Genomic DNA, 17,029 nt, shown 5'->3' with positions numbered 1-17,029 from the left:
TTGAAAGAGCCTCTCCCTGGCCAAAGATGGAATAATCTACCCATCAATAAGGATCATACCTGCAATGGACTGAAACATGGTAAGTATATTTAAAACTTTATGTTCATACTGGATACTTTAAAAAAACAAAAAAAAGCTAATTGATCACCACTGAAGGATGCTAATGAACCAACTCATTTTGAAAACAGATAAGGAAAATTACCAAGCATTTAGCCTGCCCTTCCTATCCAAACTATGCCACTGAGTAGCTAAATAACATAAACATTGCATATGTATGTATATATATGTATGTATGTTCATATACAGACACACTCCTTACAGAAATATTTCAGCTAATAAATTAAGATGAAATGGTAAAATCAAAATATCACCATTTTGCAACTCTTACTGAATTAAAGGACGTGAAAATAACCAAAACCAAACCAAACCCGTTGCCGTCGAGTCAATTCCAACTCATAGCAACCCTATAGGATAGAGTAGAACTGCCCCCACAGGGTTTCCAAGGAGCAGCTGGTGGATTTGAACTGCTGACCTTTTAGTTAGTAGCTAAGCTCTTAACCACTGCACCGCCGGGGCTCGGCTGCTAATGTCACTATGAATCAGAATCAACTCAAAGGCAACGCATTTGTTTTTTTTTTTTTTTTGGCTTAACGTCACAAAAAAGAGGGACAGCCAGATCATGTGCCTCCTGATAGAAAATCACACCACAACCTATGAAGCAGTCTTGCCAAAAAAGTCCACCCTGAATCTGATCAAGCCTCTAGCACCAACTACCACTTCACAGGAAATACAGAGGGCACAGGACAGTGTGCTGACACAAAGGAGCCACCCAGGAGATACACGCTTATGGATAAATGCTATGCTGTCTGGGATTTGTTCAAAATAATAGAGGATTGGGCAACAAGATCGGACAATTCACCCAACTACTGAAGTTGGGTGACAGGCTCATAGGGTCTCTATACCATTCTAATGTTGTACATATTTGCAATTTTCTGTTACAATTCTCCTGCTCCCTTATCCTTTCTCTCTCCTCTCCCCTCCATTAACACTTATCACCTAACACACTACACTGTCTACTACACACGCGGTATCCATCTCCTCCTCCACGGCACTTATCGCCTAACACACTACACAGTCTACTACACGTGCGGTATCCATCTCCTCCTCCACGGCACTTATCGCCTAACACACTACACTACTACACGCGCGCTATCCATCTCCTCCTCCATGGCACTTATCACCTAACACACTACACAGTCTACTACACGCGCGGTACCCATCTCCTCCTCCACGGCACTTATCGCCTAACACACTACACTGTCTACTACACGGGCGGTATCCATCTCCTCCTCCACGGCACTTATCGCCTAACACACTACACAGTCTACTACACGCGCGGTATCCATCTCCTCCTCCACGGCACTTATCGCCTAACACACTACACAGTCTACTACACGTGCGGTATCCATCTCCTCCTCCACGGCACTTATCGCCTAACACACTACACAGTCTACTACACGCGCGCTATCCATCTCCTCCTCCACGGCACTTATCGCCTAACACACTACACAGTCTACTACACGCGCGGTATCCATCTCCTCCTCCACGGCACTTATCGCCTAACACACTACACTGTCTACTACACGCGCGCTATCCATCTCCTCCTCCACGGCACTTATCGCCTAACACACTACACAGTCTACTACACGGGCGGTATCCATCTCCTCCTCCACGGCACTTATCGCCTAACACACTACACAGTCTACTACACGCGCGCTATCCATCTCCTCCTCCACGGCACTTATCGCCTAACACACTACACAGTCTACTACACGCGCGCTATCCATCTCCTCCTCCACGGCACTTATCGCCTAACACACTACACAGTCTACTACACGCGCGCTATCCATCTCCTCCACGGCACTTATCGCCTAACACACTACACAGTCTACTACACGCGCGGTATCCATCTCCTCCTCCACGGCACTTATCGCCTAACACACTACACAGTCTACTACACGCGCGGTATCCATCTCCTCCTCCACGGCACTTATCGCCTAACACACTACACAGTCTACTACACGCGCGGTATCCATCTCCTCCTCCACGGCACTTATCGCCTAACACACTACACAGTCTACTACACGCGCGCTATCCATCTCCTCCTCCACGGCACTTATCGCCTAACACACTACACAGTCTACTACACGCGCGCTATCCATCTCCTCCTCCACGGCACTTATCGCCTAACACACTACACAGTCTACTACACGCGCGCTATCCATCTCCTCCTCCACGGCACTTATCGCCTAACACACTACACAGTCTACTACACGCGCGCTATCCATCTCCTCCTCCACGGCACTTATCGCCTAACACACTACACAGTCTACTACACGCGCGCTATCCATCTCCTCCTCCACGGCACTTACCACCTAACACACTACGCAGTCTACTACACACGCGGTATCTATCTCCTCCTCCACGGCACTTATCGCCTAACACACTACGCAGTCTACTACATGCGCGGTATCTATCTCCTCCTCCATGGCACTTATCGCCTAACACACTACACAGTCTACTACATGTGCAGTAGCTACCTCCTCCTCCACGGCACTTATCGCCTAACATACTACACAGTTCACTATACGCGCGGTATCTATCTCCTCCTCCACGACACTTATCTCCTAACATACTGCACACGCAGCATCTATCTCCTCTTGCTGGAAAAGCTCTAGGAGGGCTGTGATCTTTGCTCACTGTGTCATTCAAACACCTACAACAGTGCCTGGCATGTGACAGGAGTAAGTCACTATTTGCTGAATGGAGACTGTGGCCCAACTCCTTCACATTCTACATTAGAAAACCCAGGACCCCCAAAGGACAGGGCACCCTACAGTAGAAGTAATGTGCAGCAAACACTGCCCAGTCCTCAGAATCTGATTTTTAGAATAAGTAAGAGTACATTAAAAAAATTCTAGAGTGGCTGGCTTGCTCAGTTCTTGGAATGCTAGGCTAAAAGAAACTGACATTTTTGTTTCATTTAACTCTACAACAAAAGCTTCCTGTGAGGGATAATTTTAGGGTCAAACCTCCCCTTATATTTGGGCATCCGGTGTCTGACTTACCTAATCACTTGGTAAAGCCACTGTGGTATATTTGCTCTGTTTTGTGCTGTCAAGTTGATTCAAACTCATAGCGACCCCGTGTGACAGAGTAGAACTGCCCGATAGGGTTTCCTAGGCCATAATCTTTATGGAAGCAGATCGTCAGGTCTTTTCTCCCACAGAGCCACTGGCAGATTCAAACCGCCAACCTTTTAGGTAGCAGCCGCGTGTTCAAACAATGCACCACCCAGGCTCCTTCCACTTGGTACAGGAAGAGTCAAACAACTTGATTGTGGTCCTAGTTGTGTTACTGAGTGATTGTGGTCAAGGTACAGCAAAACTGGCCCTCAGTTCTTAAACTACAAAGTGACCTCTGATGGTCCTTCCTGTTGTTAACCTTGACATTTAGAAGCTTACTAACTGGTCCAGGTGAACTATACCAAAAAAACCTAACCCACTGCCGTCAAGTTGATTTTGACTCATAGCAACTCCAAATGGCATACTCTGGATTTAGTAAAAGTTACTACCCAAATGAGTTGTTAGTTCAAGCCTCCACCTAAAATTTCAACCCTGAAATTTACTCAATGACTTCTAGATGCTAAACAGATCTGTTAGAAATAAGAAAAAGTCCTAAACATCGCCTGTCTCTGTGAAACTAAGGTCTAAACCTGTTGTCAGTTTCTTAATAATTTCTCTACTCACTTTTTTAATTTTGAAAACAGGGGCCTTAAATAGTACTGAAGAATGAGAAATCATGTAACACATGTCCAAGAAGCTGAAGAAAGGTGCTTAGTTTCCCAGGGGAAAAAATAAGGTAAAACAGACTGCTGAGGAGGTCTGGCACTTTCTAAGAGATGGTCCCACCTTGCATTCAACATCTAGACTCCAAAAGCCCAGATGCCAACAAAATGTTCCCTTGGTCAGGAGTACCAGGAGGGCAGCCTCACTACCCTTTACAGGCAATTATTGAAGCTATTTCTATTTTTCAACACTTGTTTTACAAATCTCCAAAGACATAGAAACTATATAATAAAACCACAGACACACACTGAATGCTGGCCAGTATGCACGAGGGGGATAAAGGCAGACACTGTGGTGTACTGGGCTAAATAGCAGTCCACAAAAAGATACACGATCATCCTGACCATCAAAATCTATGACTGACCTTATTTGTAAAAGGGCCTGTACAGATGTATTTATGTGAAGGATCTCGAGATGCGATCATCCTGGATTATCCAAGTAGGCCCTAAAGCCAATAACAAACGTCCTTATACGAGACAGAAGAGAAAAACACACAGACCCAGAAGGAAAAGCCATAGGAAGACTGAGGCAAAAACTGGAGCCATGGGGCCACAAGCCAAGAAATACCTGTTACCACCAGAAGCTGGAAGTGGCGACAAATGATGCTCCCCTAGAGCACTGGTTTCCAACTTCTGGACTCCAGAACTGTGACAGAATACATTTCTGTTGTCTTAAGCCACCTAGTTTGTGGCAATTTGTCATAGCAGCCCTACGAAACTCATACACGTGGTATAAAATATAAAAAGAGAATGTGCATTTTTTTTTCCCTAGTACTATTCCAATTCATCTTTTACATGTGTCTTGGCTATCCCTCTTAAAGGTCAAAAGAAACACAGATGGGGAGATAATTCAGAAGAGGTTAGTTTACCAATAAACACATATAAAAAGAAGCTCACTAATAATCAAGTGGAGCCCCTGGATGGTGCAAATGGTTAAGTGCTCAGCTACTAACCAAAAGGTTGGTGGTTCAAATCCACCCCAAGGCGGCTCAGAAAACAGACCTGGAGATCTACTTCCAAAAGGTCACAAACACTGAAAACTCTAGAGAGCACAGATCTACTCTGAAACACGTGGGACGTCATAAGTCAGAATCAACTTGACAGCAACTGGTTTTAACAATCAAGTACACTAAAACAACGATGATAATCCTGGGTTGGACAAAGAGTTCTTAGATATATCACCAAAAGCACAATCCATAAAAGAAAAAACTGATCATTGGATTTCATCAAAATCAAAAATTTTTGCACTTCAAAAGATATCATTCTTGCTGTTGTTGTTAGGTGCCATTGAGTCAGTTCTAATCAAAGATATGAAAAAACAAGCCACAGATTGGGAGAAAATATTTGCAAATCATACATCTGCTAAAGGACATGAATCCAGAATATATACGGAACTCTTACAACTCAGTAATACAAAAGACAACCGATTAAACAGTGGGTGGAATATCTGAATAAAAATTTCACTGAAGAAAGTATACAAATGGCTAATAAGGGCACAAAAAGATGTTCAACATCATTCACCCTTAAGAAAATCAAATTAAAACTACAATAAGACACTACTTCACATCCACTAGAATGGCTATAACAAAAAAAGAGACACTAGCAAGTGTTGACAAGAACGTGGAGAAACCGGAACCTTCATACACTGCTGATGGGAATGTAAAACCGAGCCTCCACTCTGGAAAACAACTTGACAGTTTCTTAAAAAGTTAAACATACCATTAAGTTTCCCATCCAAAAAAAACCAAACCCAGTGCCATCGAGTCGATGCCGACCCATAGCGACCCTATAGGACAGAGTAGAACTGCCCCACAGAGTTTCCAAGGAGCACCTGGAGGATTCGAACTGCTGACCCTTTGGTTAGCGGCCGCAGCACTTAACCACTACGCCACCAGGGTTTCCTAAGCTTCCCATATGACACAGCAATTCTACTTACTCCTAAGATTCCCCACGGGAAATGAAAATGTATGTCCACAAAGATATGCACCTAAGTGTGTGCAGCAGCATTATATTTACAGCCAAAAGTAGACACAACCCAATGTTTATCAACTGGTGATAGGTAAACACGATGTGGTATAGCCATTCCATGAAACAGTGTTCAGTAATAAAGAGGAAGGAACTGCTGATAGATGGTGTAACATGGATGAGCTGTGAAGACACTGTGCAGGGTGAAAAGGAGCCAGATACAAAAGACCACTCACTGCATGATTTCATTACAGAAACAGAAAGCAGATCCCGGTAGCCTATGGCTGGGAGAGGGAGCGGGGTTAACTGCCAACAAGTACGAGGGAATTTTCTGGAGTGATGATGGTTGCACAATACAAAAAATTTACAATCAGTCACAGAACTGTACATTCACAATAAATGAATTTTATAGTACATAGACTATAGCTATTTTTTCTATCTGGTGTAGTGGAGTATAACTCGCTGCAGCTTTCCACAGGGCAATTTGGAAGTGGCTTTCCAGATTTAAACTGCTCCCCACCTTTTGACCCAGCAATTCCACTTCTAGATTCTATTCTTTATGATAAAAATGCATTCATGTTTTATTCATGGATTTTAAAGTTTAGTTTTGAAAAGTTAAAAGCGTATCTGCTTTCAAGACTTCATCCAAATGCCAGGTTGATTTCCTCCTCAATCCTAAATGTTCCTTTTTAGAAGCCAAATCAGGCACTCAAGAATGGCTTTGTTCGATCATAGTTAAACTTCTATCAACTTGTGATAAAGATATCCTAGCCGAACACAACTCAGAATCATCTTAAACAATATGGGCCCTAGCATACCAAAGCCAAACCCGCTGCAGTAGAGTCGATTCCCACTCACGACGACCCTGTAGAGCAGAACTGCCCCATAGGGTCTCCGAGGCTGTAATCTTTACGGAAGCAGACCATCTATCACGTCTTTGTCCCGCGGAGCAGCTGGTGGGTTTAAACCGCCGACCTTTTGGTTGGAAGCCAAGCGCTTAACCACTGAACCCCCAGGGCCCCCAGCATCCCAGTTAGCTTAGTATCCTTTGTGGATTAGCATGTATTTTCTCAATTCAGAAAGTCCAAAGAATAGTATCAAAAACTAAATGTGTATCAGTTTACCTGAAAACAAGTCTGATGGATCAGGATTCAAACTTGTCAAGCATTTTCCACAAAGCTGTCTTATTTTGATGAAAACATGTATTTAAAGAGGAGGGTTTTGGGCATTAAAAGTTTCTCATGGTACGGAAGCACTAAATGACATATAACCCAAACCAAAAACCAAACCCACTGCCGTCGAGTCAATTCCGACTCATAGCGACCCTATAGGACAGAGTAGAACTGCCCCACAGAGTTTCCAAGGAGAGCCTGGCGGATTCAAACTGCTGACCTCTTGGTTAGCAGCCATAGTGCTTAACCACTACGCCACCAGGGTTACCTGAATGACATATACCACAGCTTTTCCCTCAGAGCAATACTTAGTCATTTATTTAATTCAATCAACAAATATTTACTAAGCATATACCACGCACCGAGCACCATTCTAAACGCCAGGAGCATAGCAGTGAACAAAACATAAAGTTCCTGCCACTCTAAATCTTACATTTTAGTTTGTGGGTAGCACGGGTTGGAGTGGAGACAATAAACAAAGAAAATACAAGTATTTATGGCAGCGGGTGCTAAACCAAGAAGAATAGAGTCAATGGGATCCCAAACAATGAGCTGGGGTGTGGGAGGTAGCCAGGGAAGGCCTTGAGATAAGGTGGTATTTGAAGAGACTGAAAAGAAAAGAGGGAGCCCACCATGGGGAAATGAGGAGGAGGGCAACAAAGATAAAGAGAACAGCACAAAAGCCAGGCTTCAAGAGTTCAAGGCAACCAGTGCTGCGAGACAGGGGTAGGGTCTACCATAGAGGGTCTTGTGGCCCATTACAGACCCTGTGAATATTATTCTGAGAGGGGGTTAGCCAGTGGAGAGGTCTGAGCAGAGGAATGACCTGCTGAGACTTCTGTTTTAAGAGGACCACACCCACCTCCACAGAGAACAGGCTTCAGAGACAGCGGGGGAAGCAGGGAGCTCTGCAGTGGTCCCGGGGAGGTGGTGATGGTGGCTTGGATTTGGCGGAGTGGCAGTAAAGGTGGAGTGAAGCTGCTGTTTCTAGATATATTTCAAAGGTAAATAAAACAGTATTTGCTGATGAACTGAACGTCAAACGTGAGAAAAAAGAAGAGTCAAGAACAGCTCCAAGGCTATGGATTTTTAAGGTAGAAACCCATTATTCTCAAATACCAAAATACTGTATACATTTATATTTAAATTTCAGGCTAAGAGCAGTTACAGAGCAAAGATTTGGTCAGGCTAGAAGGCAGAAAAGACAGAAGGAAAAGTAAGACGTAAGGAGAGAAAGCTAAAGAGGCCTCTGAGGTAAATAAAAACAAAATCGGGGGCTAATACAGAAATTGATGCATGTCGGGCTATACGAAGGTCGTGCTGTCTCTCCACCCCTGCTGGCGGGTGAATCTTTGGGTCTGAAGCCCCTGGGCAGTAGTAGATCAAGACAGACAGCACTCTGGAGGCCAACATGCTTAACACGTAATTCATGTGAAGGGACTCTGTCAGCTGGCAAAAAAAGAAGAAAAGCGTTTTTAGTGCAAAAAATCCTTAAGTCAGTCCTTGCATATCCACTAAAAGATGACCAACTTCAGCCTTGCCCACGTGTGGGCCATGCCTGTCAACGTGCAGGTCTCTGGAACAAACACGTTTGACTGGCTTATATGTTGTGATGTCTTCCAGATTTGATTACTTTAGCAATTCATCGGAGCTTAAAAAAAAAAAAAGATCCGTAATTGAGTTTCATTTGCATAACCAAAATTGACTTTCCCAGAAACTCTTCAGAAACACATCTTGTAAGACAGACATCTAAGCCGAAGTTCAAATAGAAAAAGAAGCTTTTCACTTCTAAATTATCTGGTCAAACCCACCCCAGAGTTGGGCCAATACACTGAGAACACCGGTTCCCAGACGGTGCACCTACGCGCCCCAGGGTATTACAGCAGACTCACAGAGGCACTACGGGGTATTTTACATTTTTGAGGGAAACAGCAATGCTCAACATGTGCCGGACACTGCTTGAGGTCGTCACATTTTCAATGTCAGATCACTCTACATTCCTTTTGATGAGGTCATTATCATCCCAAAACAGCGTTTTCCATGGTCACTGTGATAAAGACACGAGTACCACACACACGAAAAAATCAGTGTCCAACCTGATTCTGAGGTGTGAGGCGCTGCACAGGACCCAACATGTGCACACATCCCATTAGTAGGTACTTGTGGTTGCTTAAGAGTAAAATGAAGGTATATTTTTCTTTCAGTTTATGTGTATTAGTCTTTTTCACACAGGTACTCTGCTGAAGGACATAAATACTTAATTACATAGACCTAACCATTCAGTATCCACCAGCTGCTCCACAGGAGAAAGATGTGGCAGTCTGCTTCCATAAGATATAGCCTTGGAAAGCCTATGGGGCAGGTCTACTCTGTCCTACAGGGTCAATTTGAGTCAGAATTGACTCAACAGCAATGTTGTTGTTGTTGTTGTTGTCAGGTGCCGTCGAGTCGGTTCCAACTCATGGCGACTCCATGCACAACAGAACGAAACCCTGCCCGGTCCTGAGCCACCCTTATAATCGTTGTCATGCTTGAGCTCATTCTTGCAGCCACTGTGTCAATCCCCCTGGTTGAGGGTCTTCCTCCCTTCTGCTGACCCTGTACTCTGCCAAGCATGATGTCCTTCTCCAGGGGCAATCCCTCCTGGCAACATGTCCAAAGTATGTAGACGCAGTCTCGTCATCCTTGCCTCTAAGAAGCATTCTGGCTGTACTTCCTCCAAGACAGATTTGTTCGTTCTTTTGGCGGTCCATGGTATATTCAATATTCTTCGCCAACACCACAATTCAAAGGCATCAATTCTTCTTCAGTCTTCCTTATTCACTGTCCAGCTTTCACATGCAGACAGCAATGGGTAACCACTTAATAAATGGAATTACAGGTAGTCACTGACTTACTATGGGGTTCTGTTCCAATGACTCCGTCATAAGTCAGTCCTGATGTAAGCCAAATATCTCATTTTTTGCTTATAGTTTTCATTATTATTGCCTTTTATTATCGGTATCTTCATAAATCTGAACTTTATTTGTCTTTGGGGGTTGGGAACATTACATGTAACTTACAGATATACTTTAACATCGTATGTAGTACATATTACCAACAGTAAGATGTACCCCCCAAAAAAAGTCTTAAACACAGTTTATCGAAACTCCAACATGTGGTAAGTCAGGGACTACCTGTATTAGATATTCTTTTTGGCTTAAAGTCACCATGAAAAGATTACTGAGATAATAGAGGCACAGTGAACAGAGAAAGTTTGGGGATTTTTATTAGTAGCTACCATTTTTTTTGAGCGTGGAATAGTCAATAGTTTCCACAGTTCCAGGCACTACTCTGAGTGCTTTACACATGTTCATTCTTTTAGCCCCATATCAACGCTATATGATTAGTACGACTATCTCTTTTTCACAATGGAGGAAACTGAGATGCAGAAAGATTATGGGATGCCATGATCACATAGAGAAGACATAACAGTTTTTAAGCACACACATGTAAAAATGACATATGAAACAAATTACGAACAGTTGGTGATGCCTTTACTCTTTGCCCTCCAAATACAGTATAAAACAACTTCTATTGTGGGCATGATGCCGAATGGTCAGCAAAGAAAAGACACAAATAAACGAAATGGTATTGTGTCCACTGAAGAGAATAGCTGAAAGAGGAATGCTTCTCTCCTAATGTATCCTGGGATCAGATACCCAAAGCTTTGTTCTAAAGCAGAGAACTCACCCCGTGGTCAGCTCCAAGCTAAAACTTAAATTTAGACCAAATGGATCTGCTGGATTTGTTTCCGTTTCACTGGGCAGTTTTCATGATTAATAAATTACACTGTTGGTATTCAAACTGCTATGTAGAGGTACTTCAACACCCGACCTCACAGCAGGAGAATCACTAGCTGTTTGGCTGAAGTCTCTCTGCATTTCGGATACAGTCTTCGGTATTTACAAGCTTGAAACTGTCTGAGGTTTAACTAGATCCCTATTGAGGTAACAAGCCCAATGTCCCTGGAGACATCTGGGCAGGAGGTTAGGAAACTTTTGACCATGGACGAAAGCCCATTAAAACTGCTAAGTAGCTCCAGAATATTGTTAAAACAATTCAGCAAGGTTTTCAAGTAGTAATCCGCTACACTGACTCCGGGGACTTTGCAATCCTCTCATGTCCACACATAAGCAGTTCCTAGATTTACCTAGACTACTGATGCCAGCTGCCATCGCGTCAACTCCGACTCGTGGTGACCCCATGTGTGTCAGAGTAGACTTGTGGTCCACAGGATTTTCAGTGGCTGATTTTTTGGAAGTAGATGGTCAGGCCCATCTTCGAAAGCACCTACGGACGGACTCGAACTTTCAACATTTCTGTTAGCAGTCGAACATACGTTAACTGTTTGCACCATCCCAGGACTCCTTTGCCTAAACTAGTTACACTCTATATACACGCAGTCCCCAGCTTACGACTTACTCAAGTTACGACGAACCACCCTTACGACCGTCTGGCTTTTTCTGTACATCTTATCATCGGTAATATGCACTACATACAACACTGCAGCATGTCATTTGCTGATCTTAGCAATCTCAGATTTCACACACAGATGTTCAATGTTATGATTTATAAAGATACCGATAGTAAAGAAAAATAACGTATCCAACCTACAGCAGAACCAACTTATGACGAAGTCATTAGAACAATCTTGACATAAGTCCGGGGACTACTTGTACTTCTCAAAAAGATCTAAGCAAGCTTCCTTTTCACTAAAGCAGAATGTTCTAAGTTCTGTGAAAGAAATTTGAAAACAAGTATAAAGTCTACATTCATTTTAAAAGACCCACATCATAAGAGTAACCTACCCACTGCCATCGAGTCAGTTTCTTCCCAACTCATAGCGACCCTGCAGGGCAGAGCAGAACTTCCCCCGTAGGGTTTCCAAGGCCACAAATCTTTACACAAGCAGACTGCCACATCTTTCTCCCGTGGAGCACTTTACCACTGTGCCACCAGGGCTCCTTCTAAGAGTACAGCGGTGAGATAAGTGTTCAAGAAGATCTGAAGCAACAATGTTTCAAAGGTGGTTTAAAAAAGACTTTTGAAAACAAAAATGTTACATACTAAGGTGAAAACTATGTACCTACGCGCTAGTCTCTGGGTGGATTTTTTTAAGCAATCTTCCTATTGTCTTTGTCTAGACGGGTTACACTAGCTTCTCCCTTCAAAACATGTCCACTGAAAGAGGGGAACAAGGTAAAGAAGGTTTGAAGTGAAACCAGGACAACAGCACCTACCAAAGCTTCAGCTCCAGATAAACCGAAATATAATTTCAAGTGTGAACTAGTAAGTCCGCCTTTCCTAAAGATCAAAAAGACCTTTACTTGTAAACAGACCTTATATTTCAAGTGAACTTTCTCTGAACGTTTACCTAAACCCCTTTCTTTTCTGAGGCTCCAGAGAAGGAAAGGCTGTACCTTCTGAGACTACGATGGCATCACTACAGACAACACTTGCTCATTATGCTTGAAAACTATCACCATTATCCGGTATTCTAATGAAATCTGTTGGGAGAGGTAACTGCGCCCTTAGTTGTCTGCCATGTATGTGCGTGTGTATGTTCGAGCGAGAGAGAACGTCACGTGAAACACGTATCACAACATTTACCAGCAGGATAACAAATTCTACCTATTAGTCATGACTGAATCCAACACAGCTATGGGAACTTTGGCTTCAGAGATGCATTTACACAACCCCTACCAAAATATATTGCTCTCAAGATGTAAGCTAAGGGGACTGAGATATATTAGACACGTGGGTGCCTGATAAGCAATAAATATACCCAACATCAAATGTACTCAGCAATTTGGGGGATGTTTTCACGACCTGGAAGGCACTGGGACTCTTACGAGAGAACCACACTGAGCAGGGCTTCATCTTCCCTGGGGGTTCAGAACGCACTTTGAAATCACGGCGCCTCCAACCACCTCTACACACACCTGTCCTCTCAGACTGACGGGCAGTCTTGGAGAAGACTTGCAGGTGTCCAGTATCCTGAGGAAAAATACCCAGCTACTGCTTAACTAATCCAATTTCCCAGATCCCAAGGAGACACAGTCCATTTCCCTAAGAACATTTCTCATCTAATGATGAAGCAACAAACTTACAACTTTAAATACACAGCTTCTCAGGGATCTGACAAGAGGAAGCAGAAAGGAGCATGGCCATTAACCAGACAAAACAAGGAAGAAATGGCAGGAATATGCTCCCACAGCCTTAGGACCCAGGCTCTGCTAGAGAAAGAGGGCTTCCTCTCCAAGCACAGATCATCTGAAAAAAATAACCTTCATAAATTTATAAAGTTACAGAGCAGTGTCAAAAGTCAAAAATCCTTACCTTGAAATACCTCTGTGCAAGTCATCAAAATGTCAGCCAACATTTCAACATTCCCATAAGCTCAGTGTCTCAAAAAGTATTTAATTCTAAAGTCACGCTTGTAAAACTTAAGAAGAAAAAGTCCCCTTGAGCATACATTACATGTGATCAAAAAAGAAAAACTCGACACCCAAAACAAAGAGGCAGCTATCTAGTGGCCAAGAATGTGGATTTGCAAGTCAGACTGTTTACACTGGAGCAGCTCGCCTGACCTCCCCGAGCCTCGGTTTTCTAACCTGTAAAATGGGCTGTTCTCAGGCGTAAATGGGTCTCAGTCTGGCTGAAAGGACTGCCGTGAAGATTAAGGAGATAATGTGTCCTGGCTCACAGTCAGCGCTCAATCAGTAAGCGCTGTCATTCTCACCAAAGTACAGTTTACTAAACGGATCGTATTTGCACGGCTCTATTTAACACTTTTTGGAAACCTTGGTGGGTAGTGGTTAAGCGCTACGGCTGCTAACCAAAAGGTCAGCAGTTCGAATCTGCCAGGCGCTCCTTGGAAACTCAATGGGGCAGTTCTACTCTTTCCCATAGGGTCGCTATGAGTCGGAATCGACTCGACGGCAGCGGATTTTGGTTTTCTGTTTTTTGGTATTTTACACTTCACTGAAGTACAAGCCTACAACTTCCAGTATAATAAATGCATGCCAAATTCGTCAACGCTTGCAATTCTGAAGGCCATTAGGACCTTCCCAGAGAGAACCGAGTGCCTGGAAGGAAAGGGCCGGCCCTACTGAACAGAACGGCCCCTTCGTGGCCCGGAGCGCGGCGGGGCCCCCACTGCTTGCCCGGTGCCGGGCGTGCACCCGCGTCCCCAGCGGAGTCAGAGCGGGTTCCACCCGCCCGATGACAAACTGCACCCGCACCGCCCGCGGGCCCTGCCGGAGGGTCGGAGGGAGCGGCGCCAGGGAGGACGGCGCCCCGGCGGGGTCGGAGGTCGCCCCGGCGGGGTCGGAGGTCGCCCCGGCGGGGTCGGAGGTCGCCCCGGCGGGGTCGGACGTCGCCCCGGCGGGGTCGGAGGTCGCCCCGGCGGGGTCGGACGTCGCCACCACAGCCGCTGCCCCGGCCACACCTCCAGGAAGCGCCACGGCCGGAGCGTGCGCGCCCGGCTGCTGGGGACCGAGGGCACCGGGCGAGGGGCCCGGGTTCCCGGCGACGGCCGCCGCCCGCTCCCGCGCCGCACGGGCACTCACAGGTGACGATAGGTTTGTTCTCCATGGTGTAGATCACCGGCGGCAGCGGCTCCTCAGGGGCGTCCATGGGCATCCGGCGTCACCTGCCCGGCTCCCCGCGCCCCATGGGTAGCCCCGAGGCCGCGCCGGGCCCAGCCCGAGCGTGAGCAGCTCTGCCGGCCGCGACAGCGACGCCCGCCGGGCCCCCGAGGCAGCTCCCTGCCCGTCGCGCTGCCGCTTCTACCCCGCCGCCGGCCGTGTCCACTTCCGGTTCGGCGCTGGGGCATTACCACTTCCGGGGAGCGCGAGGCTTAAAGGGGAGGGCTCTCGCCCCGCGCTGTCCTCCGACCGAAAGGAGGCTGGCGGGCTGTCACCGCAGAGGGACAGAAAGGAAGCCTGGAGGAGACGGAAGCGGCAGGGGAAGGCGGCCAGGGTTCCAGAGGGCAGTGGTGCCGGGGTTAAAGGAGTTTGTTTTTTTAATTGTTGTAAAAATATGTATAATACAACATTTTCCAATTCAACATTTTTCAGGTGTACAATTTAGTGATATCTATTATTGTTTTATTATTGTGTTGTGGACCAATAAGCAACATCACGATAAATGGAAAAAAAATTGAAGTTGTCAAGGATTTCATCTTACTTGGATCCACCATCAACACCCATGGAAGCAGCAGTCAAGAAATCAAAAGACGCATCGCATTGGGCAAAGCTGCTGCAAAGGACCTCTTCAAGGTGCGCCTGACCCAAGCCATGCTATTTTCAATCGCCTCATATGCATGGGAAAGCTGAACAATGAATAAGGAAGACAGAAGAACTGATGCCTTCGAATTGTGGTGTTGGCAAAGAATGTTGAATATACCATGGACTGCCAAAAAAACGAACAAATCTGTCTTGGAAGAAGTACAACCAGAATGCTCCTAAGAAGCAAGGACGTGTTTTCAGGAGCGATTAGTCCCTGGAAAAAGAACTCATGCTTGGTAAAGTAGAGGGTCAGTGAAAAAGAGAAAGACCCTCAATGCTGCAACAGTGGGCTCAAGCATAACACCGATTGTGGGCAGGGCGCAGCACTGGGCAGTGTCTCCTTCTGCTGTACATAGATAGGGTCGCAATGAGTTGGAACCGGTTTGATGGCACCTAACAACAACAACATTATGTTGTGCAGAGACCCTGGTGGCATGGTGGTTAAGAGCTAAGGCTGCTTACCAAAGGTCAGCAGCTCAAATCTGCCAGGCACTCCTTGGAAGCCCTATGGGGCAGTTCTACTCTGTCCTATAGAGTTGCTATGAGTCGGAATCAATTCGTTGGCAACAGGTTTGTTTTTTTTATCATGTTGTGCAGCCACCACCCATAACTGTTGATAATTTAAGGGAGTTTGGTTTGCAAAGCATTACCTGGAGAAGTTTTCTTCTCGCCAGAAGTGAATTTCCACGTGCACTACCTGTTACTCATTGGAACTGAAGTTCCTACAATCTTGGGATCTCCCTTTCAGTTAATGGGTTTTAGGGTCAGTGTTCTTTTCATAGTGCTATTCTCAGAAAAACCCCATCTGGCAACTTCTGTACATTTTACCACTCACGATAGCTTACCCCCTAAATGTATGTAACCACTATTTTTAACAGCACATTTACCAACAATTATTATATTTGAGTTCTGCCTTTCTGTTTGGACTGTACGAGCTAGAAACTGCTGCCACCTACAGACTAACATTTTCTCTCAGGACTGAGAACCAGACTCAGTGTTTTCCTTTTGGGTGAGAAGCAAGACCACGCAGCAGTATTTCCGCTCTCCCTCCTTAAAATACCACAGAACAGGCTGATGGACGCCCATTCAGGGCAGCGAGGGGAGTGTGCTTCCTATAAAGCCAGGGAGCTTCCTTTATGATTTTGTACCATCCGGGTGGAGCCATGCACGGAGCTGGTCAATAACATCGATTGATGATTTCCCCATTTGGCCTAGTGCCCCATTTATACTGGTTAACTTTCCGATTCCTGAGGGAAATAGAATTCCCAGGCAGCGGATCCAGGCTTCACTGGCAATGGCCAAGTGTAGACACAGCTGGACAAGAGTTTCTTATTCTGTGTTGATTCCTGTCACCTCTAGCTCAACTTTGTGATTTTTATCTGAGGCTGGATGCCCCAAGGAGGAATTAGTTAAAACCCTGGGTTGGTTTCCACCACTGGGCTGAATGATGGCAGTTACCCCTTGTGAAATTCTTGGTGTTGTCTTTGCTTGTTACACTGGTTTTACAAAGTAATGTTGCTCCCATGAAGTAGAACAGGATTATGTATCTTCTCACTACAACCAAACAAACACTAAATAGTAAGAAGGGCCCCTGTTGTTGTTAGGTGCCAGCCAGTCAATTTTGACTCATGGCAACCCAACGTGACAAAATA

At 45.2% G+C, this 17,029-nt stretch overlaps 1 protein-coding gene across 4 annotated transcripts in view; it reads right to left on the bottom strand.

Annotated features, from left to right (window-relative positions):
• Positions 1-14,904, bottom strand: part of TRAPPC10 (trafficking protein particle complex subunit 10) — a 99,313-nt gene extending 84,409 nt beyond the window's left edge. For 3 of the 4 annotated variants that reach the window (XM_049874990.1, XM_049874991.1, XM_049874993.1), the window contains exon 1: positions 14,658-14,904. In XM_049874990.1, coding sequence (XP_049730947.1) covers positions 14,658-14,730 — 73 coding nt within the window. In that variant the 5' untranslated portion in view covers positions 14,731-14,904. The remainder of the gene's footprint in view (positions 1-14,657) is intronic. The other variant, XM_049874992.1, reaches the window with a different exon arrangement.
• Between the last annotated feature and the right edge of the window lie 2,125 nt (positions 14,905-17,029).

Source organism: Elephas maximus, chromosome 2 (genome assembly GCF_024166365.1).
Source record: "Elephas maximus indicus isolate mEleMax1 chromosome 2, mEleMax1 primary haplotype, whole genome shotgun sequence".
NCBI classification, from domain to species: Eukaryota; Metazoa; Chordata; class Mammalia; order Proboscidea; family Elephantidae; genus Elephas; species Elephas maximus.
This window is presented reverse-complemented; position numbering and strand designations above follow the sequence as displayed.